Source organism: Plectropomus leopardus, chromosome 14 (genome assembly GCF_026936395.1).
Source record: "Plectropomus leopardus strain MGB_pleo_1.0 chromosome 14, ASM2693639v1, whole genome shotgun sequence".
Classification (NCBI taxonomy): Eukaryota; Metazoa; Chordata; class Actinopteri; order Perciformes; family Serranidae; genus Plectropomus; species Plectropomus leopardus.
The window spans coordinates 8,228,031-8,255,229 of record NC_142189.1 but is presented as its reverse complement, the minus strand read 5'-3'; the positions used below and the strand labels follow the sequence as shown (position 1 = coordinate 8,255,229).

The 27,199-nt window shown below is 38.8% G+C and overlaps 4 protein-coding genes across 18 annotated transcripts in view; 2 read left to right on the top strand and 2 right to left on the bottom strand.

Moving 5' to 3' along the window:
- sash1b (SAM and SH3 domain containing 1b) overlaps positions 1–3,661 on the top strand; it is a 62,730-nt gene extending 59,069 nt beyond the window's left edge. For all 4 annotated transcript variants that reach the window (XM_042500802.2, XM_042500801.2, XM_042500804.2 and 1 more), the window contains one exon: positions 639–3,661. In XM_042500802.2, the coding sequence (XP_042356736.2) occupies positions 639–1,468 (830 nt within the window). In that variant the 3' untranslated portion in view covers positions 1,469–3,661. The remainder of the gene's footprint in view (positions 1–638) is intronic.
- Positions 3,603–16,448, bottom strand: ddo (D-aspartate oxidase). Of its 4 annotated transcripts, none has more exons than XM_088087891.1 (5): positions 14,674–16,448; positions 5,905–6,110; positions 5,658–5,766; positions 5,372–5,548; positions 3,603–4,907 (listed from the first exon to the last, which is right to left on the bottom strand). In XM_088087891.1, exons 2-5 carry the CDS (start codon positions 6,074–6,076, stop codon positions 4,349–4,351), a joined length of 1,017 nt encoding a protein of 338 aa, XP_087944017.1. In that variant the 5' UTR covers positions 6,077–6,110; positions 14,674–16,448; the 3' UTR covers positions 3,603–4,348. The 4 variants fall into 4 exon arrangements, with proteins under 4 accessions (XP_087944017.1, XP_042356740.2, XP_087944016.1 ...); XM_042500806.2 differs by lacking the exon at positions 14,674–16,448 and adding an exon at positions 9,335–9,420; XM_088087890.1 differs by lacking the exon at positions 14,674–16,448 and adding an exon at positions 9,205–9,318.
- zbtb24 (zinc finger and BTB domain containing 24) lies at positions 9,457–22,213 on the top strand. 8 transcript variants are annotated; one of them, XR_015778790.1, is made up of 10 exons: positions 9,457–9,517; positions 12,968–13,797; positions 16,507–16,674; positions 16,872–16,955; positions 17,051–17,134; positions 17,204–17,285; positions 17,714–18,658; positions 19,810–20,162; positions 20,277–20,331; positions 20,455–20,686. XR_015778790.1 is itself a non-coding variant. In XM_088087889.1 (7 exons), the coding sequence occupies exons 2-7, from the start codon at positions 12,996–12,998 to the stop codon at positions 18,588–18,590; spliced, it is 2,097 nt and encodes a 698-aa protein (XP_087944015.1). In that variant the 5' UTR covers positions 9,457–9,517; positions 12,968–12,995; the 3' UTR covers positions 18,591–18,756. The 8 variants fall into 8 exon arrangements, 1 of the variants encoding a protein (XP_087944015.1); XR_015778793.1 differs by lacking the exon at positions 19,810–20,162; XR_015778794.1 differs by lacking the exon at positions 19,810–20,162 and having other exon boundaries at positions 20,277–20,380.
- Positions 22,132–27,199, bottom strand: part of ccdc162 (coiled-coil domain containing 162) — a 71,587-nt gene continuing 66,519 nt past the window's right edge. For both annotated transcript variants that reach the window (XM_088087886.1, XM_088087887.1), the window contains exons 42-45: positions 23,143–23,263; positions 22,955–23,017; positions 22,566–22,717; positions 22,132–22,271 (exon numbers count right to left, since the gene is read on the bottom strand). In XM_088087886.1, the coding sequence (XP_087944012.1) occupies positions 22,221–22,271; positions 22,566–22,717; positions 22,955–23,017; positions 23,143–23,263 (387 nt within the window). In that variant the 3' untranslated portion in view covers positions 22,132–22,220. The remainder of the gene's footprint in view (positions 22,272–22,565; positions 22,718–22,954; positions 23,018–23,142; positions 23,264–27,199) is intronic.

Sequence of the window (27,199 nt, the reverse complement as noted above, 5' to 3'; positions counted from 1 at the left end):
TAGGCTGTAATCTGGTACGGTGCATCAAATGGTAACATTTGTGTTTAAAACTGTACATTGTCCCTTTTAAATTAATTAAATAAGAAAAATTTGGTCAATGTTGAGAACGTTTCTCTCCTTCAGTGATCTCAGACTGGCTTAATTAAATCGGTAAATCGTTATTGTAAAACACAATAAATTCAAACTCGACAAACAAAATGAAACACACCAGAATTGTCTGTTAGTCTTTAAGTTGTCTAGTTAGTTCACTGTTTCAACAATCAACAACTCTGATTTGGTTGAAATAAACCCTTAATTCACAGAGTTAGGTATGAAATAATGCTGTGGTCAGTTATTTACAGTCCTATAACATTATCCCCACCACTCTCAGGTGCCATGTTTCACTGTAGAGACTGACCTCTGGTGGCGTGTGATGGGGCTCGACTGTATTTTTGACAGTACTGAAGGTCATACCGTCATGATTTCTAAATACCCCTTTATACCACAATTCTGTGATACCGCTCAAGCCTATTTCCTTCCTTAGACATCCTTTTCACAATAAAACCACTCTTTTTCCAACACTGAGCGCTCTGCTGCTGTTCTGTCCAACACGTCACAGCACCTACATGATCTGCACACACTGCACTTGTTTATTTCAGGAAGGAACAAAAAGACTTCTTCATGCATGAGCAGGTCCTCCTCTGGTTTTGAGTCGAGCCACCTCCCGTCCCCAGAGGACCCTGCCCTCCCCAAGACCCTGACCTCCACAAGCTCTACTAAGACTTCACTCCAAAGTAAACCAGGATGTCTGCCCTGTATCTCACCGCCACTAAGACCCCCTAAGAACAGCTTAAGTCTGCAAAGCCCAGTGAAAGGTCATCTTCCCAGTGGAGCCATCACTCGGAGCCAGAGCTGCATGGAGCTGAGACGAAGCCCGGCAACAGACCTGCTGAGGCGGAGCTTCTCCCTGACTGTCCTCCACAAAGAGCAGGGTAGAAAACTGACCCCAAGCGCCAGGACAGAGAGCAGACAGCACGCAGTAAATCCTCCAAAACATTGTGAGGTCACGTCTCGGTATTACCAATCTTCAACCACATCATGTAATGCTGTGTGCAGCACTTTCAGCAAAGACAGTGTGCTTGTCCCTAAACCAGCGGAAACAACACAAATTACACACCTCCAGCTGCCAGCAGAAAGCTCCAATCATCCTTTAACTCCACCCTCATCACCAAACCCACAGCCGGAGCCTGTACTAACACAGACCGGCTGCATGTTCAACTGCACAAACCGCAGCTCGTCAGAGAAGAAGGCAAGTCGTTCAGTTTCAGCCATTTCTGAAGCCCGGCGGCTGAAAATGCAGAGAAATAAGAAGACGTCCATAAACTCAGCAAAACCGCTGCCAGTGACAGCAGAGAGACTTGAGGTGCAGGGTATCGATCGCACAGTGGAGCCACTTTCTGACAAAGTGTTGGCCTCAGCAGAACAGTGAATGTCAGTGAATGTTGATTTCTGCTGTTACATGGTCTTAAAACCATTTTGTTTTTTTGTTTTTATGTTGTTTTCCTCAAAATGTGAAGACATACAGATTTTTTTTTTGACAATTTCTGAAAATGCAGCCTTGGATTTATAGTGTGACATGAAATTTGTTAATCTGGGGGGAAAATGCAAGCAGATTATTGTATTTTTGATACATTTTCCCACAATATCCAGTAAATATATTACAATAGGTATAAATGCAGTGTTGTCGCTTACATCAAATAGAAATTTCCCTACAGCACCTTTCAGAATTTCATTTCCAGCATACAGTCTGCTAGAATTAATCCTCCCTCAGGAAACCTACCTTAAATTTAGACAGTGTAAATTAATATTACTAACGTTTCTATTTACACCTTACTACAGGGGTGTCCAAACTTTTTGTGGGGGGTCATGTCAGATCAGATCACGTGAAAAAACCTGGGAGCCAGCAGCTTCTCGCATCGTATGGGTTATTTTAAAGGGAACCTATTATGCTCATTTTGGGGATCATATTTGTATTTTGTGGGTCTTCTAGAAAAGGTTTACATGCAATAATTTTCAAAAAACACATCACGTGTCTCACCCCGCCCTTTGCTGCTACACCTCTGAAACAGTCCGTCTGAGTTTATGTCCCGCCTCCCAAGAAGCCCAATCTGCTCTGATTGGTCAGCTGACTCTCTCTATGCACATTTTATCATATTTGTTACATTGTGATTTCATCAAGTTTCAGGAGTAAACACTGAAACTCAAACGAGCTGTTTCAGGCAGTTTAGGAGCAGTTTCTTCTAAAGGGAGAGAGAGAGAGCTTTGGCTTGGACTTTATATACTCTTATTACTTTGTTACAAGGCTTTATTACTTAGGAGACCTTTTACAAGCACAAAAATGCTATACAAAACAATAAAGAAAAGAGAAAAACCCAAAAAGCATAAAAGGTCCCTAAATCACATACAATGAGACAAACAGACCTATTTCATTTTCAGTGCAATATATTTGACAATTTACCACTCCTGAAACCAACTGCTCTCACTAGGCGGGTTTCCATTAACCCTCAGATTGTGCAACTCTTATACAAGACAGAGAAATTTCTGCAATATTAGGTTGGCTTTACTGGATGACTGCAATAGAAATAAACCTGCCAATGTTTTGACATCCATCCTCATGGTTATTGAAATGTTATCACGAGAGGAAAGTCGTGTAACATCGCAAGAGAAGTTTCACTCAGTGGAAACGCAGTCATCTCGCAAATGTGTTTCATTGAAATTTAGAAGATACCGCTTAAGTTTTGCACAAATCTGTAATGGAAACCCACCTAGTTTCGCTTTTTTGCTGTGACCGTTTCCGCTACTGAGCGGAAATGTCTGCTGTTTGAACCGTTTGCTTGTTTACCATCTGTTTATGAAAACATAAAAGTTGTGCCTATGTAGTTCTAACTTCGTGCTCGACACGAACTGAAAGATGAACAGAAGTGATCTTGCATGATTATCCAGGCAGACACATATAGTATTCTTCAAAAGACTGTTCAGAGTCGGCCCACGGTCACAATTGGCCCCTGGCTAGACTTTGAACTTGCCGGTCTTATGTCTGGTTTGCAGTGTGGTCTGTGGAAAACCCCTGTCTCTGTTTCAGATGTTCTTCAGTCAGCTGGACAAATCTGTAGAGGAGACCGCAACAGTAACACAAGCAGCATCGCTCCGCAGTGAGTGACCATTTATCTCACGTTAAACAAAGTCTTTATTAATACATTATTCATTACATGGTTTACTGTAACTTAACTCAGCCTGTTTTAAGCGTATATTAATGTATGTGGACTATATGTTGTATATAGTGCACATTTACTGTATATAAGGATCATTTGTTGATTTTCATGTTCTTTAAGTGCAGTTGGGGATAACAATAACAGAAGAACTGGAAAATACTAGATAACATGGTTGATACAGTAAACTATCAGAATTTCTGAGGCATAGAGGTTTAATATTTTGGCATGTTTTGAAAACCCCAATTGTATGTAGTCTTGGAAAAAAAACTTTAGCTATTTCACAGTTGAAGAACTACATTCCACCCAGCAATCATTTAGATAAAAATGAGTTGTTTATTTCACAGCAGTTAATTATGTACAGTATTTTCCTGTTTATTAATTTAATCAATAAAGGTTTTCTTTTATTTACACATTTTACAAATGCTAACAAGGCTGTTAATCACAGTCCTACCCTCACAACCATAAATGTTTGTATGTTTAAATTAAATCTCTGACAGTAGATCAATGCACTCAAAGGCGACTTATTGGCACCAAATAGTAGAAATTAAACAAGCAGTATTAAGCGCAATATTCTCTAAAACCAGCCCCAATACATCAAAACAATTATTCACCAAAATGTATCATTTTCACTGAAAGAATGTCTTTATATACCAACATATAAAATGTAAAAGTTAGGGCAATTTCCGCTGATCTAAGTTTTTATTTGTTTTCTAGGGCTGCACAGATGATTATTTTCATTGTCAATTAATCTATCCATTACTTTCTCGATTAATCGATTAGTCGTTTGGTCTATAAAATGTCAGAAAATGGTAAAAATGTCGAGCAGTGTTTCAAAAAGCCCAAGATGACTCCCTCTAATATCTAATTTTGTCGTAACCCAAATGTATTCAGTTTATTGTCAAAGAGGGGGAAGAGGAATTTTTCTTTTTGCTTAAAAAATTCCAGCTAATCAAAACTTGGTTGGCAATTAATTTAATAGATGACGACGAATCGACTGATCGTTGCAACTCTGTTGTCTGTCAGTGATTTAAATCTCACTGCCAGCGTGAATTATTTAAAGGCGTTTTATCGGCACAGAGTAAACGTACTGACTGAGTTCACAGTTTAGCCCGTTGCGTTATATCGTGAAGGCACTGCCTGACCAGCCCCAGTGCGTCCAGGGCGGTGCCCCAGGCGAGGGTGACTCCCCAGCCTCCGTGGCCATAGTTGTGGACCACGGGCACCGTACGACCCTGCAGCTGCACCACCTCCCTCTCCACCCGCGGGTTCCTCCTCGTCGGCCTCAGACCGGCCAACTCGCTGAGCACTTTGGCTTTGCCGATGGACGGCACCAGCCTGCTGCAGCGCTCCAGGATGCTCTTCGTGTCGCCTTCGTCCACCTGCAGTCGCCAGTCCCCCTCCTGCCTCGTGCCGCCTACAGTGACGGCGTCTATGCCGGGGTAGATGTAGGTCATTCCATCTCCGGCTCGGATGAAGTGCTTCAGCCAGGGGGCCTCCACCTTAAGGACCTGACCTCTGACCGGGTACACCTTGTCGTCACCCACCAGCGTTTTGGAGCCCAGACCAGTGCAGTTGACGATGATGTCATAGCTGTTGCTTAATTCGTGAAGACTGTTGACCTTCCTCTGTTCCACTCGACCTCCGGCGTTTCTGAACCTTTAAAAAACACGAGATTATGTCGTCATAAGGAGTATTTTAAACTTTTCACCTCAGAAGAATCAGACGGGCTCCCAAACATTTTCATAGACAAAATTTCAAAACTTTTCCATGATTTTTCAAGCGCCCAAAATTTTTTTTTTTTTGTCCTCACACAATATTTTTACCCTTGCCCCACTCGTCCATCTATTTTCAACATATAAGATTCAATCTCTATCTAAACATTTTCACCATCCCAAGAGAGAGAAAAAGCCCAAATCTTTTTAGTTTTCTATAAAATCATCAAGAAAGTTTAAAGGCCTGGAAAATGTAATTGTGAAATTCAATGACTTTTCCAGATGTTCCAGACCAAGACCATGGGAACCCTGATGATCGGATAAATTCAACAGCAATAAAATGTTTTGAGTTTGCTGGAATTTAAAACTAATAACCCAACATCTTTGACAGAACAGCGGGAGACAAACCTCTTCTCGAGCCACGGCAGGTAGCTGGAGCATTCGCATTTTATGGTGGTGAACGCGTGGCCAAACTTGTGCCCAGGAAATATTTTCAATTCTGCGTCGGTCATGAATCGAAAGCCGATCACAAACTCTGACCAGAAGGGCTTCTTATCAGCTGGAACGTCCTTGAAAATTTGCCAGCTGGAAGAGAATCACAACAAAAATCACTGGATGCAAAGAGTTGTTTTGATAGTGGCCCGAGTTTTTGCCCCTTTTTAAAATTTTTATAGAGCTATGAAACAATTGTTACCCAGAGCTCAGCATGACTCCAGCCTCCGGTGAGTGTTCAGATGCAGCGATGGCCAACAGGTGATCAAAGCTGTACTTGAACCAGCGTCTTTGTCTTTCCAAGGGAATATCTGTAAAATCACTCATTTTAAACATGGATATGTGCATATAAAGGTGGGGATAGAAGATGCATTATAAATGTTTTCACCTTTGTAATATTTGTACTGACTGCATAACATTTAACCGAGCTGAGAGGGATTTTTGCATACCTGGATACTCTGCAGCAAACAGGAGCCCAGCAGCTACATCGCTGGTGGTGTCCGGGCTGAACGTCTCCGACAGCAGAGTGACGGAGCAGAAAGGAAGAGACTCAGCGATGCAGACAGCAGTGGAGAACCCGATCACACCTCCTCCCACCACGACAACCCGCGCGCTTTTCATCCCGGATGGACCTGCGTCTCAAACTGGAGGTAAACTGGAGAAGAGAAATGTGTCAGATAATTGCTGCAAGACGCCGTCTGGCTCCTTCAAACAGCCTCTCGTCTCCAGATTACTTTACCGCCCAGTCCAAAGATCCCTAACAAGTCCTCACTGTCGTAATGTGTTACATAACAGCACCTACACAGACAGACCCCATGTGGTGCTCAAGCACCTGCCCTTTTGACCTCTGGCTACTAGTGTGTCCTTTTCACAAGACATTTCTCTATTTCTTTTAATAATCTTATATTTTAGTTTTTAAATTTGGCCTGTGGGATTCATTCTCCGTTTAAAGTGTGTTGTATACCTGACATCTGCGTGTGAGTGGAGCCCCTGCCTCTCAGCATTTGTCATCTTGGGCCCTATTTTCTCATGTTTTTGTGTCAAAGTGACTGATGTGAACAAGTGTTAAAATTGACAGTTGTGATATTTAAGTACATTTTAACTGCATCTGAAATGTTGGTGTCATTTTAGACTGTCTTTCTGTTCTTGTTTGTTGTTTTCTACATCATGTTTTTTTTTTTTTTTGAAGTCTGATTGAAAGATTTTTTTTTAAATTAAATGACAAAACAATTATTATACCAATTATTAAATTGGTCCAGTACTGGCAGAAAGAGGGCTGAAGCCAAACACAAACAGGCTCAGGTTGTTGTTTACAGAGTTTACAGTTTCGGATACAGTACAGTATCCGAAATGTTTCTTAACATTTTGTTAGTGTGTCTGTGTCTCGTTCAAATGGAGGTCTCACTCTGAAATCTCAGAAGTTGTGACTTGTTGCTGAAAGACAACACTGAGTGAGAGCTGGAGGGAGTTTGGTGCTGGGAATATTGTGCTGTGTTGGAGTACAGAAAATGTAGTTTAATGTTATTTAAAAGATTAGTAAAAGAAACAACAGCGATTCTTGTTTTCAGTGTTTTCCTCCTGCAACATGTCACGTCTCGTGAGATTTCAGAATGAGACCTGTCCTTGAGCGAGACATAAATCAGCCAACCTGGAGTCCAATCAATGTGAAGAGACTGGAGGTGTTGGTTAAAGCTGCCCTGCTCTATAAAAAACACACACCAGTTTTTAGTCTCAAGAAGCATTGCCTGATGTGAACGATGCCTCACACAAAAGAGCTCTCAGAAGACCGACGATCAAGAATTGTTGACTTGCAGGAAGCTGGAAATGGTTACAAAAGAGTCTCTAAAAGCCTTGATGTTCACGTGTCCACGGTAGGACAGATTGTCTACGAATGGAGAAAGTTCAGCACTGTTGCTACTCTCCCTCGGCGTGGTCGTCCTGTAAAGATGACCGCGAGAGCACAGTGCACAACGCTCAGTGAGGCAAAGAAGAATCCCAGAGTGTCAGCTAAAGACTTACAGAAATCTCTGGCACATGCTCACATTTTAGTTGACAAATCTACGATGAGTAAAATATTAAACAAGAATGGAGTTCATGGGAGGACACCACAGAGGAAGACACTGCTGTCCAAAAAAAACCCATTGCTCCACGTTTGAAGTTTGCAAAAGAGCACCTGGATGTTCGCCGGCAAAATATTCTGTGGACAGATGAAACCAAAACTGAGTAGTTTGGAAGGAACACACAACGCTATGTGTGGAGAAAAAAGACACACCAACATCAAAACCTCATCCAGCTGTGAAATATGGTGGAGGGGCATCATGGTTTGAAGCTGCTTTGCTGCCTCGCGGCCTGGACGGATTGCTGTCATAGACAGAAAAATGAATTCCCAAATATATCAAGACATTTTGCAGGAAAACTTGAGACCATCTCTACGCCAACCGAAGCTCAACAGAGGATGGGTGACGCAACAGGACAACGACCCAAAACACAGAAGTAAATCAACAGCAGAATCTTCAACAGAAGAAAATACGCCTTCTAGAGAGGCCCAACCAGAGTCCTGACCTCAGCCCCACTGAGATGCTGCGGCATGACCTCAGGACAGCGATTCACACCAGACATCCCAAAAATATTGCTGAAGTGAAACACTTTTGTAAAGAGGAATGGTCCAAAATTCCTCCGGACCGCTGCGCAGGTCTGATCTGCAACTACAGGAAACGTTTGTTTGAGGTTATTGCTGCCAAAGGAGGGTCAACCAGTTATTAAATCCAAAGGTTCACATACAAAGGTTCATACCTGCACTTTGAATGTTTACATGTTGTGTTCATTTTTTGTGCGGTATTAGTTTAAGCAGACTGTGTTTGTCTATTGTTGTGACTTAGATGAAGATCAGAATACATTTTCTAACCAGTTTATGCAGAAATCCAAGTAATCCCAAAAGATTCACATACTTTTTCTTGCAACTGTATTTTTATTTATTTTACTGCCAATACATAAAGAAAACATGCATGTGTTCATAAAAAATGCCAAAAATTACATCATTTATCACAGACAGAAACTGTGAAAACATAAATTATTAATCCTTTTATTTTTAAAATTTCTGATGGTCTTTGAACACATCATGTGGGACAAATACCTCCATTACAAAAACAAATCTAAGCTTATTTATATTTCATCAAAATCAATTTGCCAAAAATAAACTGTTTGCACTAACTGAACAGCATGAAAGTGACAAACCTTTTTACTTTTTTTTGTCATTTCAGATTTTTTGTCTTCTGCTTTTCACTTTCAAATATTAAAGGTTTTTTTTTGTTTGTTTGTTTGTTTTTAAATCTAATAACTATTTTGTGGTGAAATGAGGATCATGCATTTCCACCAGTAACTAACCCCTCCTCTCCTCTGTCATTTAAAGAACAGTCCCTCATTTAAACGCACTCCGACAGTTTTTGCGCACTTTGACAAAATGTGATGCTAAAAAAAAATCTTTTTTAAATGCAGCCAATGTAAAACTCCTAAACCTACCTAATGATGCACGATTTCCAGCTTTCACTGCACAGAAGACTGACTGTTTGTTTGTGTCCTCTGTCTTTTAAAGCGAGCAGCTCCCACAGAAACTCTGCCAACGATTTTTTTTTAACTCAGCATTAATCCACTGAGTAAAAATGGCCTGTTCGCGCAAATAATTTCCTCTTAATAGCTGTATATTATATGTTTTTGACGAATGTCACTAAAGAAATAAGCTCGATAAAAACCTGTCTGTCGCCGTATGCGCAGGCTCAGACCTGCTATCGGGCTTGCTGATGGACTGGTCCACCTTGTGGGCTGCAAGACCACCACCAGCAATGTGGGGGAAACACTGCAATGACAGAAAAAAAGAAAGACCTGCCGTCTGCGGCTCACTTGATGTCTCAACAGCCCATCTGACGGGAACATGCACGGTCTCACGGCAGGTGCAGTGGTACAGGCCATTATCACCTCCCCCCACTCCTGCAAGTGGATCAGTCCATCGTGTAATGTCAAAGGTCAAGCAGGGGAGGTCAAACGTGAAATCAACACAGACAGACAGTAAGTGGAATGAAAATAATAATTATACATTTATTTTATAAAGCGCTTTTCAGGTACTCAAAGACTGTGCAGAGGTCTAAAAGCACAGAAATGTACACGGCAACACATCAAGATCATACAAAAACACAGATTAAAAACTAGTTTAAAAGGTCTGTAGTGAGGTTTTAAATTGTTGTGTTTATTTTAATATCCTCAGGACCCCAAAATCTGCAAGTGGGTTTTAAAGCTTTTTTCTTGAAAAATTCTCCAAAATATCACCATTTATCACAGCCAGAAAATGTGATATGGTTATTTAGGGTAAAGGGCGGGTTATGCGTTTTCCCACAGTCACACAGGGAGGATTAAAGAAAAATATTTGTTGTACTGGGTGTGTGTGTGTACATATATATATGTGTGTGTGTGTGTGTGTGTGTGTGTGTAATGGACAGTCCTTTAGTAATGGAGCTGTGTACTTTTTGGCAGGTTGTTGATGTTTGATTTACCTCTTTAAAGGTAATTCAACTGGTTAAAAAAATTGGGTAAGCTTCATCTGAAATCAGTTTTTTTGCATCATACTGCATTTTATGCCACAAAGATATTTAAACAGGTAAAAACTGCATGACACAAATAAAAAAGAAATCTGTAATTTCTTCACAAATGTAAACAGATGCACTTTTTGTAATTGTGAAGGGGAAACAATTTAATGTGTTTTTTTATAGACTGTTTTCATGCATCTTCTTTTGGGGTTTTTTTTACAGCGGAACCTAAAAGTGCATAATTAACTTTATTTTTACTTAAGCAATTTCAGGCCCGAAAAAGTCACAGAATTACTAAAAAATAATTTTAAGTGATGGAAAGGTATTGGAATTTTCTTGTGTGCAGTGATATTGTTGCAGTAATCTTACATGGATAACCTTCAACATAAAGTAACATAGCAGCAAATGTATTTTCTGAAGCTGCCGACATAGCTGTAGTCTGTTTTCATGTGTGACAACATTTGATTACCATCACGTACTTCTTTATTTTCTCTTTAGCTCTTCTTCCATGTTTGCCAGCGAGCTGAAATTACAATTATGGGCAAATAGGACAAGAAAAAAATGTTATGGGTCCTTAAAAAGTCATGGGAAAGTTTAGAAATTTGGTCTATGAAAATGTACGGGAACCTGAAAATATATACATAAAATGATTTGACAAAGACAACCCTCCCTCTATATTTTTCAAGATACCTAATTTAAAACAAACAATGCTGAAAGTTTAAAACTCAAGAATTATAAGTTGACAAAAACTGGTGTGTTTTTGGGGTGTTTTTTTTTTGTTTTGTTTTGTTTTTTGCATTTTAATTTTATCCCACCTTTATGCAGAACCTGAAGATTTTTGTTTTGGTTATGTTTCTTTTCCCCACATTTTATTTAATTTGTTGAATTAATTTTTACATTATTTTTAGAAAATGAAATGTATGTATTTTCAATTACTTTTATAAATAAATTGTCCATGTATTGAATACATTCAATTAAATTTGAGGAGAACAAATATTGATAGGAAACAGATTTGTCCTCTGTCAGACCCAAATACATCCATGGTGAAACCCATAGACTGTAAATAAAGATGTTTATTTAAAAAAAGATATAAAATATATATATTTAAATATATATTTATATAAGATATAAAGATCTTTATATACAGTCTATGATGAAACCCATAGATTGTAAAAAAAAGATGTTTATTTAAAAAATATATTAAATATATATATTTAAATATATATTTATATAAGATATAAAGATCTTTATATACAGTCTCTTGTGAAACCCATGGATGTAGTTTAGAACCTACGCATGCGTAGATCAGCTGTGCCCGAAAATCTCGCGAGCACACCTCTCGCGAGACCTCAGTCACACTCCCTCCCTCCATAACGCCAGCACGTCAGCTGAAGGTAAAGGTCCTAAAAGATCACAACTTTGAATTTCCCCGCGGTTGTTTCGCTCTTTCGCTGTTTGGATCTTGTCTCAAACCGCAACATTACTAAAACGTGCTCAGTTTAGACACCGATTCACGCGCAGTCTCTGGCATTTCTGCTTGTGTTTGGCCTGCTGCTAGCTAGCAGCGCGTGCATTGTTTGTAGGTTAGCTTGTTTGCTAACCATCGTTTACCTGAAGTTTGAGCCCAAACATCTGCAGGTGAACTTTGTATCAGTGCGAAACACCTGTAGAAAACTATGCAACAAGCTGTATGCACGTATGGTTGAGAGCTTATGTGATCGATCAGCTATTGGCAATCGTGTTTGACCGTTTGCAAACCTGCGTTATTGATCTATTGATCGCTGTTGTGTGATTTTGTCTGAGTCTTGTTGGTGTGAGCGCTGTTTTTTAGTGTGGGCTACATTTGTTTCGACAGATGCAGCAGGTGATGCTTTATGTTGCTATGTTTTCTTTCCTTTCTTTCTCTCTGTCCTTTTCTTTCTTTATTTCTTTTTCTTTGAATTCTCTATCTATTGTGCAGTGTCTTTGAGTGTGTGAAAAGCGTATTATTATTATTATTGTTATTGTTATTGTTATTATTATTATTATTATTATTATTATTATTATTATTATTATTATTATGATAAAGTCGATGGTGGCCACAGTGAGGGAGGCTGAGTGCTGTAAACACCGCGGACCAATGATCCAGTCCTCCAGACCTCATTATCTGCCCAACTTTTTATTTATTTATTTTACAATGAGTTTTTAAGTTTGAGTTTTTGTGGGAACTGTATTGTATTGAGCCTGTCAAAGGAGAATTTCTGTCACCATTTGGGACGAAGTTTATCTATCTGTCTATAACATTTTCTGTCACTGTGTGATATTGTGATAACACAAACAAAATACAGCCTTTTAAGTTTGAATGCCCTTGCCCTAAGCTGGAAATTTCCCTATTTCCCTCCCCAGTTGAAGAAATTATTAAGAATAAAATTATGTGAGTTGTTACCCTCCTTTAGCACCGCTCTCTCATAAATAACAAACTGTCCCCTACTGATGAATAGATTATTAGAATTGATGATTAATTTTCTGTTGATTGTAAAACTTAACTAGCTGAATAATCATTTCTGCACTAAACTTCAGCATACACATTAGTGGTCTATATTTTTTTGTTTTTCTTTTCTTTTAATCCCTTTGTCTGATGTTTTTTAATATGTGCATTACTATTTTAACGTTAAAAAGGCCCAAAATAAACTTTTACTTCGACTACTACTACTTGTACAGCAATAATCAATAATTTCATCCCACTTTCAGTTTCAGATTATTTGTTTTATTTTAAATGAAAAAATACATTGTAATATATTTTCTATTAAATGACATTGCATTGATCAGGTATTAAAGTCAAAGTTGTGACTTTAAATGCAACATTATAGAGTCCAAAAAATGTGTATTGTATCTTTTTTCAGTCTCGTGCACTGCAGCCCAGTTTTAACAGAAAGTTTTTTTTCTTTGCCTGCAGGACCAGAGGTGACAGTTTGGATGGGAAAATGTCCCGGAAAGACACAGGCAGCACTTCATCACTCATGGCGCTTCACTCAGATTCACATAAACAAACCATCCTGAGCAAATTTGACAAGCTCAGGAAGAGAGACCTGCTGTGCGACATCACTCTGGTCGTGGAGGACGTGCACTTCAGGGCGCATAAAGCCCTGCTGGCAGCGAGCAGCGAGTACTTCTCCCTCATGTTCACAGAGGAGCATCACGTCAGTCCGTCGACGTACCGGCTGGACGGTATGGCAGCTAAGATGTTTGCAGCAGTGCTGGACTTCATCTACAGCGCGCAGGTGTGCGTGGAGGAGAGCGCCGCAGAGCAGCTGCTGGCCGCGGCTTGTCTGATGGAGGTCAACGACCTCGTCAAGGTGCTCAGTGAACGGGGGTGTGATGGGGGAAAGGGTGACACCATCGAGGCGGCAGATGTGTCAAAACGCAAAAGAGGACGACCAAAGAAAAACGTGCCAGTGACGGAGCTGGAGGAGAGAGGCGCGCCATGTGCGAGCGCAGAGGACGCGCGGGATGGACGCGTGAACGGTGATAATGAAGAAACGGAGTCAAATAAAGACGATGCAGATTTTAATCCAGGAGCCCAACAGAGCCGACAGAGCAAACGCAAAATCAGGCCACCGGTGAAATACAAGAGCTACAAGGTGGGCAGCGACACGACAGTGAGTAAAGAGCCCGGGAGGAGAGGCAGGAAAAGGAAATACCCCAACACCGAGGCCCGGTGTGAGGACTGTGGCAAACTGTTCAAAAACCACCTCTTTCTGAAGATTCACCAGAGGACTCATACAGGTAACTATGTGTTTTTGTGACCTTTTTAATGGCCTACGATACGATTTTTGTATGACAAAAAAGTAGTATGGTATGTAAAATGCCATGCTAAAGTGTGCCGTTAAAATTAAAATGTCATAGAAAAGTTTGTCATAAAAATGTTATGAAAAATACATAGGACAGTATGTCATTAAAAAACTAATAGTTTGTCAAAAGATTCAATAACAAATGTCATAGTGTAGTGTGTCAAAGCAATCTTAAACAAACTCATGGTATGGTCTGTGAAAATATTTCATAAAAAAGTCATAGTTTTTCAAAATAATTACACAAAAAAGTCAGTCTTGTATGTCAAAAAAATCTTTAAAAATGTATGGTACAGTCTGTAAAAAAGGTTTTAAAAAAAAAGTCAGTGGAGGATGTAAAATTATTATTTTTTAATCATAGTAAAAAAAATTAAAAAGGCACATTATATGTAAAAAAATGTTTTAACAAAGTCACAGTATAGTATCTTATTTAAAGAATCATTAAAAAGTCATAGAATAATATGCCAAAAAAGTAATTTAAAAAAGTCACTATGTAGTATGTCCTAGAAATGTAATAACAATTTATAGTGTAGTATTTTAAATTATTTAATTAAAAATCACTTTGTAGATTGTCACAGAAATGTAATAAAAATGTATAGTGTTGTACTTTAAAGCATTTCATTAGTAAGTAGGAAAGTGCGGGAACTTTTATTGTTATAACACTATACTACGCTCACTCAAATCTTAAATAGTTTTGATGAAAAACTCTTAAATAAGGAAACAGCGTGTGTAGGGTGATACATTGAGGAAAAGGGTTGAGGTGCCACCGTAAGCGGCTGTTCACTCCAGACAAGGAAGATGGTAGATATCTTACCTGGAGCAAAGTTTTTCAGAGCTGTGGGGGGCAGAGGTGGATCTCCTCTGCTCCTCGTATTGTCGGGGACCGGATCTTCTCCTCTTTCCTGGGAGAAGCTGGCGTCCAGACGTCTGCTGTGTCAGCGCTCGTGATCCTCTAAGCAATGGAAAGAAGTTATTTTTGTCCACATCAGGTGTGTGTGTGTCCTTTATGAGCTTTGTCGTTGGGTGTGTTTCCTGACTTTACAGGCTGAACTTGTTTTCTCTGACGGCCCGGCTGCTCACATTTTAATAAGATCAGTTTTATCTTTTTCACATTATTACCTGATGGAGAAAAGGGTTTTTTTTCTTCTGGCTTGGCAGCAGTACGCTTGTGTAAACAACAACAAAGTTTTAGGATAGTTTGTCATAAAAATATGAACATTTTAAAATCATTTTAAAGAAGTCACTTTATAGTATGTCATGATTTTTTTTAAAATAAGTGAAATTATAGTAAGTTATTTTAAAAAATCATGGTATACTACAATATAAAAAAAAATCACATAAAAAACATTAATCATGGTATATTTTAAAAAATGATAAAAGAAAGTCAACATATGGTAGTACATTCAAATCATTTGAAAAGTCAGACTATAATTATGTCACAAAAAATCATTTAAAGAGTCATAGTTACAACATTCCCCCTTCTGAAAGGAAATAAAGGAAAAAAATGACCCAAAAAATAATCTTAAAAAAAAAAGTCATACTATAGCATGTCATTTAAAAATTAATAAAAACATCCTAGTATAGTACGTTATAAAAGTGATGAAAGAAGTCATGGTATAGTTTGTAAAAAGTCTTGCAAAAATATGTCTTAAAAAATAATTGAAAAAGTGATAGGTGAGTATATTATCGAAAAATCAGTTAAAAAGTGATAGAATAATGTGTCAGAGAAAAACCTATATTGGTATCCTATCCAATGTCAGAAATCATTATACTGTACCAAAAATACATTTCAAAAAAGTAACTGTGTAATATGTTATGAAAAATTATGTTTAAAAGTTATAGTTTAGTGTGTCATTTAAAAAATCTCTAAAGTCATAATACAGTATGCCAAAGAAATAATCAAAAAGTAATTTTGTGGTATGTCATAAAAATAAAAAATCCATAGTATCGTCATAGTATAGTATGCCATATCAAAATCACAAAAAAGTCATGGTATAGTTTGTCATAAAGATAATTAAAACGTCACAATGTAGTATGTCATTTAAAAAATCATAGTATACAATGTTGTTTAAAAATTCATTTAAAAGGACATAGTATAGTGTGACATATCAAAATCACGAAAGTCATGGTGTAGTTTGTCATAAAAAAATAATTAAAAAGTTGCAGTGTAGTATGTCATTGAAAAAATCATATAGAATGTTCTTTAAAAAATAATTTAAAAAGTCATAGTATAGAATAACGTTTAAAAATTCAATAAAAAAAGTCAGTATAGTATGTTGTTTAAAATTTCATTTAAAAAGTCAAAGTATTCCATATCAAAATCACAAAAAAGTCATGCTACAGTTTGTCGGGAAAAAAATCATTAAAAAGTCGTAGTGAAGTATGTCATGTAGAAAATCATAAAAAAAGTCATAGTATAGAATGTTGTTAAAAAATCATAATATAGTATGTTTAAAAAATTCAATAAATAAGTCATAGTATAGTACGTCATAAAAAACATTAAAAAACTCACAGTATAGTTGTGGTTGGCTGTCTCTCAACCTCTCGTCAAACTAACTTCACTTTTTGCTGCTCTGGAGGTGATACTGCACGTACCACCTGAATATACATCAGTACCTCTCACTGCTTTCTTTCTTTTGTTCCTCAGGTGAGAAGCCTTTTCGGTGCCCGGTTTGTGGAAAGGGTTTTACCCAGAAGCACACTCTGCTGGTTCACCAGCGCATGCACACTGGAGAAAAGCCGTTTGTTTGTACCATCTGCTCCAAAGCGCTCTCCACCAAACACTCCCTGCAGGAGCACATGAACCTCCATGAAGGTAGTTTCACAGAAAGTTTATCGTGCTTTATTTGTTGTACTTGGGCTTTCTCCCTATGCACTGTATATTATGCGTCTTTTAAAGCATCCGTCATAAATGTGCATCAGCAAATTCTGGAAAGATTATTCACTTTTATACATTTTTAAAGCAAGGAAATTATAGAAAGTTATTGACCATTTCTAAACCTGCATCTGTAGAAGACAAATCCTTCAGCTGTGATAAATGTGGAAAGACCTTCAATCAGAAGAGGCAACTTAAAAGCCATTACAGAGTTCATACAGGTGAGAAACACACCCATTTATCAGCAGCAGGTTTATTTGAGTATTGTCACTATAAAAGCTCAAAAATATTGTTTTATTCTCGTTTTTAATTGAAGGCAAATCACTGCCAGAATGTGCTCAGTGTCATCACAAATTCATGGACACGGCTCAGCTGAAAAAACACCTGAGAACTCATACAGGTAAAATCTGACAAGCTATTAAAACCATATATATATAAACAATTAGTGACGTTTATAATATTCTTACAGGTGAGAAGCCTTTCACTTGTGAGATTTGCGGAAAGTGTTTTACAGCCAAAAGCACTCTGCAGACTCATATCAGGATTCACAGGTGAGAAATCATTTTCATATTTAAGTTGACAGCTGTTATGTTGTTATTATTGTTAGTCAATCAACAACAGAGTTTAAGATTTTACACCAACAACAAAACAGAAGCAAAAGGTGCAACAGAGATACAGAAAACCCCCGAGAGGCTTATAAGAGAATCTCAGCTCAGACTGGATCACAAAAACAAATACAGAGTCCATCAGTTTTAAGAAATAAGCACACTTAGACACAGGATCAATAAAGTACAATTAGAAGGCCTATATGAAAAAAAGTTGTGAGGGTGTACAGACGTACGTGCGTTTGTGTGTGTGTGTATGTATGAGAGTGTGTGCAGGTAAAATGCTAAAGCACAAACAAAAGAGAGTGACAGGAAGCCAGATGAAGTCAGATGTGAACAGTTCGGGATGTTAAGTATGAGTCTGTGTTTTTCAGAGGAGAGAAGCCATACAGCTGCAGCGTCTGCAACAAATCCTTCTCAGACGCCAGCGCGAGGCGACGACACGTCGCCTCTCACTCAGGGAAGAAGCCCTTCACCTGCTCCTTCTGCAGCCTCTCCTTCACTCGCCTGGACAATCTGAAAACACACACCAAATCCCACAACAAGGAGCGAGCTGCGGCGACAGACGCCTCCTCAGATGAAGCGGGAGCAAACGCCGCGGCGCCGCAGGAGGAGGTGCGTAACATCCTGCAGCTGCAGCAGTACCAGCTGCCCGCCAGCTCTGAACACGAGATCCAGCTGGTGGTGACGGGAGACGTGGAGGACATTAACTTTGTGCCGGGTCAGGACCAGGACATCAGCATCATCACCACAGAGGGGGAGACAGAATCAGCGCACTCCAGGCTCACCCTCCTCACACAGTCGTCAGGAAACGTTCAGAACGTGGCTCTGGTCACTCAGGGCGGCGTGGGGGAGCAGAGCCCTCAGATTCAGACCATCAGCATGCTGGAGGCCCCGATGAGCCACCAGCCGGAGCAGATGCACGTCATCACTCTGAGTAAAGAGGCGATGGAGCACCTGCAGGCCCACCACGGCCCCCCGCAGCCGCTTCAGATCGCACAGCGACCCGTCCAGCAGCTGCAGGTGATGCACCAGCCGATCCAGCAGCTGGCCGTCACTCAGGACGCCTCGCAGGCGAGCAGGGAGCCGCACAGCCACGCCATCCACATCAGCAGCCAGAGCAGCCAGCCCATCTCCATCAGCCAGACCAGCGAGCAGATCTCCAGCCACCACATCCAGGGACAGACGTTTCAGATCCAGGCAGGGACCGTGTCTTACCTGTACACCACGGGGCTGCCGCAGGAGAGCTGAGGGCGGACCCGACGACTGACGCTGACAAACCCACACTGTTAATGCTGCTACGCTACCTTCATCCCGAGGTAATGTGTGAACAGTTTTTGAATGTTTTATTTTTCTGTCAACCGTTTTTCCAAAGCATATCCGTTTTTTTTTTCAATAAATGCCTCTCTCCGAACGATCACTGGTTTGACTTCATGTCAGCACAAAGTCAAAGGGGATTTTTTTTTTGATTGATTAAAGTTTCCATTTTGGGTGTGTTGGTGGCTCAGTGGATAAAGCAGGTGCCCCATATGTGAAGGCAGTGTCTTTACTGCAGCGGCTGCGGGTTTGATTCCAGCTCGCGGCCTTTTGCTTTATGTCATCCCCTCTCTGTCCCTCTTTCACTCTATCAAGCTTCTGTACTATCTCATAAAGGCAAAATTGCCAAAAAAAAAAGATCTTTAAAAAAAACAAACACACAATATGTAAATATTTTTGATGAGGATCCCTGACATTTTTTTAGAAGATGAAGATACATGGATAATTTCAGTTTAAAAGCCTACTATAACTTTATATAACTTTTTTCTTGTGATTAATCCCTTAAAACTGCTTTATCATGAGTACTTTTGTACACAATGCAAGTATTACACATGAATTTTTCTGAGCATCAACCAGTTACATTTTGTCAGTACCCTTGAGGGTTATAAAATAACTTTAATTCTTTTAACCTGGACAGAGGCTGCACATACCAGATCCACTCTGTATGATCCGACCTTTCACAATAAAAGTCTCAGACATAGATATACTGTTAACAAATTCAACAAAATAGCTAACAGTAGCACCATCCCAAAAAAAGAAGAGGCAAAAGTGCAACTTAAAACACTGATGAAATGTCTCCGTTGGTTAGAGCGCTTAGCTGCAGATCATATGTTCAAATATCAGCCGGAACAGACGAGTTTTGTCCAAATGTCTGTCCAAACCACTGCGGAAAAATGAACACTTAAATTAACAAGGTAACGTTTGGCTCAGTGGGTTACACGGTCGGTTGGTGTCAATAAAGTTGAAGGATCGAGCCTTATTCGGGACAGGTGAATTTTAAAGGTTGTTGTCCTTGTGGCTCCTATTACCAACCAACAGAGAAAACTTAAATGTTTCGCCATGCACATTCATTTTAATATATTCATCTGTAGCTTATTTCACTGTAAAACATCCAGAGGCTCCGCACTGAACGTGATTACGTCATCAATTTCAGCGCATTGATTCGCCAGGGAAACCCACGTGGTTCAGCCGTCTGAGCCAATCAGCGAGTTCTGTGAAGCCTTTGTCCCGCCTCCTGTGTCCCGATTGGACGAAACTTTGTGTCCTTCCCGGAAATTTGAACTTACGGAGGGAACACGAGACGAAGTACGTGCGTTTGTTTACATGAAAACAAACCCAAAATAACAGAGTAGCAGGACAGCAAGAAGCAAGACCTGGCTGTCAAAATGACGGTGGACAGCTGAAGAGGCGCTGCAAGCATTTTTTTTGAACAGCAGCTGATGGTCGTCTCAAACAGCTGATGCAGCAGCAGGACAGACAGGACAGAGACTGCTTTGGAGATATTAGGTGAATAACTTACTTTTTTCTGTGTTTAATGTCCCACACTGACTACGCCTGCTGCTCATGTCCGGATGTATCTGCTCACCTCACTGACTTCATGTTGTTTTCTGTGTTTAACAGGAAACTGTGTCTCCAAAACCGAGGGACACGACAGGCGCTCTGCACCGACGCACGGGTAAGATTGGAAGAAAAAAGCTGAATGCAGTGTGCTGAATGGGATCAGAGTGAGTACCGGTCGTAGTATCTGTGTTGTGTTTACGCCTCAGAGCAGTACTTATTGTACTACTTGTGTTTTCAGCTGCTGGACGCGAGGAGAGCTGTTTTGGCCAAAGAAGTAACGGATATTTGGAGAGGAAAAGGACATGACATGATATCAGATGAGGACGCGATGAGGTTGCGTAGTGGGACACCATCAGACAGACCGACACCGCCTGTATATACGACCCCGAAGCAGCAAAGAGACATTTAAAGCGTCTCTGCTATGCTGCTTTTTTCTTGTTTTTCTAAATAAAGCGTTACTATTTCCAATATGTTCCTGGCAAATGTGTCTTCTCTATTAACCGATGTTGTGAAAGGTTTTTTTGGAGACTGTATAATAACAATAATAATGATAATAATAATAATAGCAATAATAATAATAATACAAATTCTTATAATAATAGCAACAACAGTAATAATAATAAAAAAGCAAAAATAATAGCAATAATAATAATAATACATTTTATTATTATTATTATTATCGTTATAGTAATATTAATGGGAGGGGCAAACCACCATGTCCGAAACTGACCAGTGACTGACAGATTTAGTGTCGTTCATATGCGCAGCAGCTGACGTATCTGTCTGCTCTACTTGATAAAAGGCTCATCTGACAAAAACTCCACCGATAGATGAGTCAAGCCGATAATCCGTGATTTCCGACAGACGTCACTGCCGATACTGGTTTTACCTGTTTCTGGACCACTTTGCCCTATTTTTCAGCCAAAATGATATAAAATTCAATTTTCGTGCTGTAACTTGTTCTGGAATATCACAATCAGTGTCTAAACTGTATGAATCTATAGCATAATTATATTTTATGGCATAAATAAAATAAAAATATTTTATTTATGCCATACATTTTTTTTTGCTGATGCAGATGCATCTGTCGAAATCAAGGGAATATCGGCCTGACTCATATATCAGTCTAATTTCGACAGACGTCACTGCCGATACTAGTTTTACCTGTTTCTGGACCACTTTGCCCTATTTTTCAGCCAAAATGATATATAACTCAATTTTCGTGCTGTAAATTGTTCTACAATATCACAATCAGTGTCTAAACTTTATGAATCTACATTAAAATGATATTTTACGGCATAAATAAAATACAGTATCTGCTGATATCTGTCTGCTCTAATTAAAATCTTTCTCTTAATATTTATAATGAAGAATATAACAAACACCAACACAAAACTTTGTTTAAATGCCTTAAACAAGTCTTTATTAAAAACTGAAATGTTCAACATCATATACAGCAAGTTCCCAGCAGCTTTTTTTGATAGTCAAGTGAAAATGTGATTAAAAGATGAATAAATAATAATTGCTCCATGAGGTTTTACAAACTAGATGTTCCTTCCATGCTGACACTTCGTTGCACTTTTTTAATTAATTAATCTTATCTGTGATCATTAAAATAAAATGCCAATACAGATAAACGACAAAATGCAAAATATCAATAATCGACCTCAAGAAATAACTGTATCATTGCTGCATTTTACACATAGAAAAAGTCATGTAAGACTGAAATATTGACCAAAGCCGTAGAATAAATGCAGATACACATGTACAGTAAATGACTATGGTGGATGACATTTTAAAATGAACAATATATGTGCTGAGTTTTATGTCTTCGCTCTGAAATTGACATGTGTTTTGTCTCCCACAGCTGCAGAACAGAGTACATCTTGGATTCAGCGGTGCACCAACATTCAGCAGAGAAACTGCAGAGCGCTCTGCACGTCAAACAGCAGCCGACTTGTTAAACAAGTTTGTGCTGCTTCACAAAACATCCAGGGGTGAATGTCACAGGTCAGGTAAGGTCTCAGCAGTCAGGACAGGCAGGCGGGATGAGTCCTGAAAGAACAACAAAGGCAGATTTGAATTTATTCATCCAAAGATGGTGCAAAAACTAAAAAATATGCAGTATGACTGTGACTGTTTTCAAAATATTTTTGTCACATAAAAGGTTGAGTTTTAAATCATATGCCCACTTATTATGAAATTGTCAATGTCTTTATCAAAATATTTGTTAAGCTGACATGGACTAGAAATGATTTGGAAAAAAGTGTAAACTGGGCATGTGCAGTCTCTTCCCAACACTTGATTAAACGTATTAAATACTCTTTCGTGCCTCTCGGGCTCACTCACTGCTTTAGCTCCGTCTATTCTTGTGTTGGAGCGGCTCCTGGCTGTTTCTGCTCTCCGGTGTCGTGGCTCTGTAGCGATGTCCTGAAGTGTGGCGTACTTTGTTAGGCTGCCAAGCTGCAGGGCGGACTGCCGCTGCCCGGCCCTGCGTGGCCCTGAGACAGAAATAGAACAGAGACTGAGCTCTACACTGTGGGCCGAAAAAAACAACCTATAATAGCATTTAAAATGTCAAAAGAGTTATGAGTATCTGAGTGACGTTATGGTTTCAATTTTACTGAGCAGCTTGAAATCAGGTTATGACTCACAGGATATGATTTTTTTTTGCAGATTATCACTTCACTGCTTTGAGATGAAGGTAAGACCCAGACACTGTGGTGGTGGTATAGTACCTGCTGAGGGACTCCTGGCACTCAATCTGCTGACTGACAGCGTGTAATAAGTCCTGCTTTGCCCTGTGACAGAATCAGGAGGGAAGTGTTGGGGTTAATAATGTGAAGGTGATGGAAAAACTCACAGTTAACCTGAGTTACTGTCCTGTATGAAGAGGCTCTCTGCTATCGTCTCTCTGTATGTTTACCTGTTGTAGAAGTGCATGTAGACAGAGCTGCTTCCATGTCGGTCAGCTGGTTCTGCAGTTTGTCCGCTCGCTGAAAGGCTTCTTGTTTGAGGCCGAGCTCCTGCTGAAGCAGACCCCTCACCTACACAAAATACACACAACAGAGAGGGCAAGGTGAGCAGTACACATTTATTGTTTTAACACAAAGTTTTGTGAATGGCACTGTTATTCGGTCAGCCACTTTGAAAACTCGATGGATTGCTGTGTATATATATTGTGCAGATACGCATAATTGTAAGTGGAAGTACACAGTGATTTTGGTCTGAATTTCCATAGAGGGGTACCCTCAGTTTGACAACTGTTAATTTCTAATTTACTATTACATATTACTTTATATGGATTACATACTATACTATGAGATGTGCCATTTATGCAACATTATTTGCTATGGCGTGTCTCTGCACGTTATTTTATGTCATTTTAAGCAGTTTTCAGCTTTTTCTGAGAAATGCCATTTTTTGACATTTTTGCCATACTATAGCCTTGCTTTTTTGGTCAGTTTTTCAACACGCCAAAATAGGTGTTTTCTTTGGCGTTTCTGCAACATTATTTGCTATGGCGTGTCTCTGCACGTTATTTTATGTCATTTTAAGCAGTTTTCAGCTTTTTCTGAGAAATGCCATTTTTTGACATTTTTGCCATACTATAGCCTTGCTTTTTTGGTCAGTTTTTCAACACGCTAAAATAGGTGGTTTTTTTGGCGTTTCTAAAACATTATTTTGCTATGGCGTGTCTCTGCACGTTATTTTATGTCATTTTTGGCAGTTTTCAGCTGTTTTTGGGAAATGTCATTTTTTGACATTTTTGCCATACTATAGCCTTGCTCTTTTGGTCATTTTTTTCAACACGCCAAAATAGGTGATTTTTGGCCATTTATGTGACATTATTTGTTACGGTGTGTCTGCATGTTATTTTATGTTGTTTTTAGCAGTTTTCAGCTGTTTCTGTGAAATGCCATTTTTTGACATTTTTGCCAAACTATAGCCTTGCTTTTTTGGTCATTTTTTCAACACGCCAAAATAAGTGGGTTTTTTTGGCGTTTCTGCAACATTATTTGCTATGGCGTGTCTCTGCATGTTATTTTATGTCATTTTTGGCAGTTTTCAGCTGTTTTTGGGAAATGTCATTTTTTGACATTTTTGCCATACTATAGCCTTGCTCTTTTGGTCATTTTTTCAACACGCCAAAATAGGTGGTTTTTTGGCGTTTCTGCAACATTATTTGCTATGGCGTGTCTCTGCACGTTATTTTATGTCATTTTTAGCAGTTTTCAGCTGTTTCTGTGAAATGCCATTTTTTGACATTTTTGCCAAACTATAGCCTTGCTTTTTTGGTCATTTTTTCAACACGCCAAAATAAGTGGTTTTTACGCTTCTGCAACATTATTTGCTATGGCGTGTCTCTGCACGTTATTTTATGTCATTTTTGGCAGTTTTCAGCTGTTTTTGGGAAATGTCATTTTTTGACATTTTTGCCATACTATAGCCTTGCTTTTTTGGTCAGTTTTTCAACACGCTAAAATAGGTGGTTTTTTTGGCGTTTCTGCAACATTATTTGCTATGGCGTGTCTCTGCACGTTATTTTATGTCATTTTTGGCAGTTTTCAGCTGTTTTTGGGAAATGTCATTTTTTGACATTTTTGCCATACTATAGCCTTGCTCTTTTGGTCATTTTTTCAACACGCCAAAATAGGTGATTTTTGGCCATTTATGCGATATTATTCGCTATGGTGTGTCTCTGCACGTTATTTTATGTCATTTTTAGCAGTTTTCAGCTGTTTCTGAGAAATGCCATTTTTTTACATTTTTGCCTTACTATAGCCTTGCTTTTTTGGTCAGTTTTTCAACACGCCAAAATAGGTGTTTTTTTCGCCGTTCCTGCAACATTATTTGCTATGGCGTGTCTCTGCATGTTATTTTATGTCATTTTTGGCAGTTTTCAGCTGTTTTTGGGAAATGTCATTTTTTGACATTTTTGCCATACTATAGCCTTGCTCTTTTGGTCATTTTTTCAACACGCCAAAATAGGTGGTTTTTTGGCGTTTCTGCAACATTATTTGCTATGGCGTGTCTCTGCACGTTATTTTATGTCATTTTTAGCAGTTTTCAGCTGTTTTTGAGAAATGCCATTTTTTGACATTTTGCCATACTATAGCCTTGCTTTTTTGGTCATTTTTTCAACACGCCAAAATAGGTGTTTTTTTGGCGTTTCTGCAACATTATTTGCTATGGCGTGTCTCTGCACATTATTTTATGTCATTTTTGGCAGTTTTCAGCTGTTTTTGGGAAATGTCATTTTTTGACATTTTTGCCATACTATAGCCTTGCTTTTTTGGTCAGTTTATCAACACGCCAAAATAGGTGGTTTTTTGGCGTTTCTGCAACATTATTTGCTATGGCGTGTCTCTGCACGTTATTTTATGTCATTTTTAGCAGTTTTCAGCTGTTTTTGAGAAATGCCATTTTTTGACATTTTGCCATACTATAGCCTTGCTTTTTTGGTCATTTTTTCAACACGCCAAAATAGGTGTTTTTTTGGCGTTTCTGCAACATTATTTGCTATGGCGTGTCTCTGCATGTTATTTTATGTTGTTTTTAGCAGTTTTCAGCTGTTTTTGAGAAATGCCATTTTTTGACATTTTTGCCATACTATAGCCTTGCTCTTTTGGTCATTTTTTCAACACGCCAAAATAGGTGATTTTTGGCCATTTATGCGATATTATTCGCTATGGCGTGTCTCTGCACGTTATTTTATGTCATTTTTGGCAGTTTTCAGCTGTTTTTGGGAAATGTCATTTTTTGACATTTTTGCCATACTATAGCCTTGCTCTTTTGGTCATTTTTTCAACACACCAAAATAGGTGATTTTTTGGCCCTTTACGCGATATTATTTGCTATGGCGTGTCTCTGCATGTTATTTTATGTTGTTTTTAGCAGTTTTCAGCTGTTTTTGAGAAATGTCATTTTTTGACATTTTTGCCATACTATAGCCTTGCTTTTTTGGTCAGTTTTTCAACACGCCAAAATAGGTGGTTTTTTGGCGTTTCTGCAACATTATTTGCTATGGCGTGTCTCTGCACGTTATTTTATGTCATTTTTGGCAGTTTTCAGCTGTTTCTGTGAAATGCCATTTTTTGACATTTTTGCCATACTATAGCCTTGCTTTTTTGGTCATTTTTTCAACACGCCAAAATAGGTGGTTTTTTGGCGTTTCTGCAACATTATTTGCTATGGCGTGTCTCTGCACGTTATTTTATGTCATTTTTGGCAGTCTTCAGCTGTTTTTGAGAAATGTCATTTTTTGACATTTTTGCCATACTATAGCCTTGCTTTTTTGGTCATTTTTTCAACACGCCAAAATAAGTGTTTTTTTTTGGCGTTTCTGCAACATTATTTGCTATGGCGTGTCTCTGCATGTTATTTTATGTTGCTTTTAGCAGTTTTCAGCTGTTTTTGAGAAATGCCATTTTTTGACATTTTTGCCATACTATAGCCTTGCTTTTTTGGTCATTTTTTCAACACGCCAAAATAGGTGTTTTTTTGGCGTTTCTGCAACATTATTTGCTATGGCGTGTCTCTGCACGTTATTTTATGTCATTTTTGGCAGTTTTCAGCTGTTTTTGGGAAATGTCATTTTTTGACATTTTTGCCATACTATAGCCTTGCTCTTTTGGTCATTTTTTCAACACACCAAAATAGGTGATTTTTTGGCCCTTTACGCGATATTATTTGCTATGGCGTGTCTCTGCATGTTATTTTATGTTGCTTTTAGCAGTTTTCAGCTGTTTTTGAGAAATGTCATTTTTTGACATTTTGCCATACTATAGCCTTGCTTTTTTGGTCAGTTTTTCAACACGCCAAAATAGGTGGTTTTTTGGCGTTTCTGCAACATTATTTGCTATGGCGTGTCTCTGCACGTTATTTTATGTCATTTTTGGCAGTTTTCAGCTGTTTTTGGGAAATGTCATTTTTTGACATTTTTGCCATACTATAGCCTTGCTCTTTTGGTCAGTTTATCA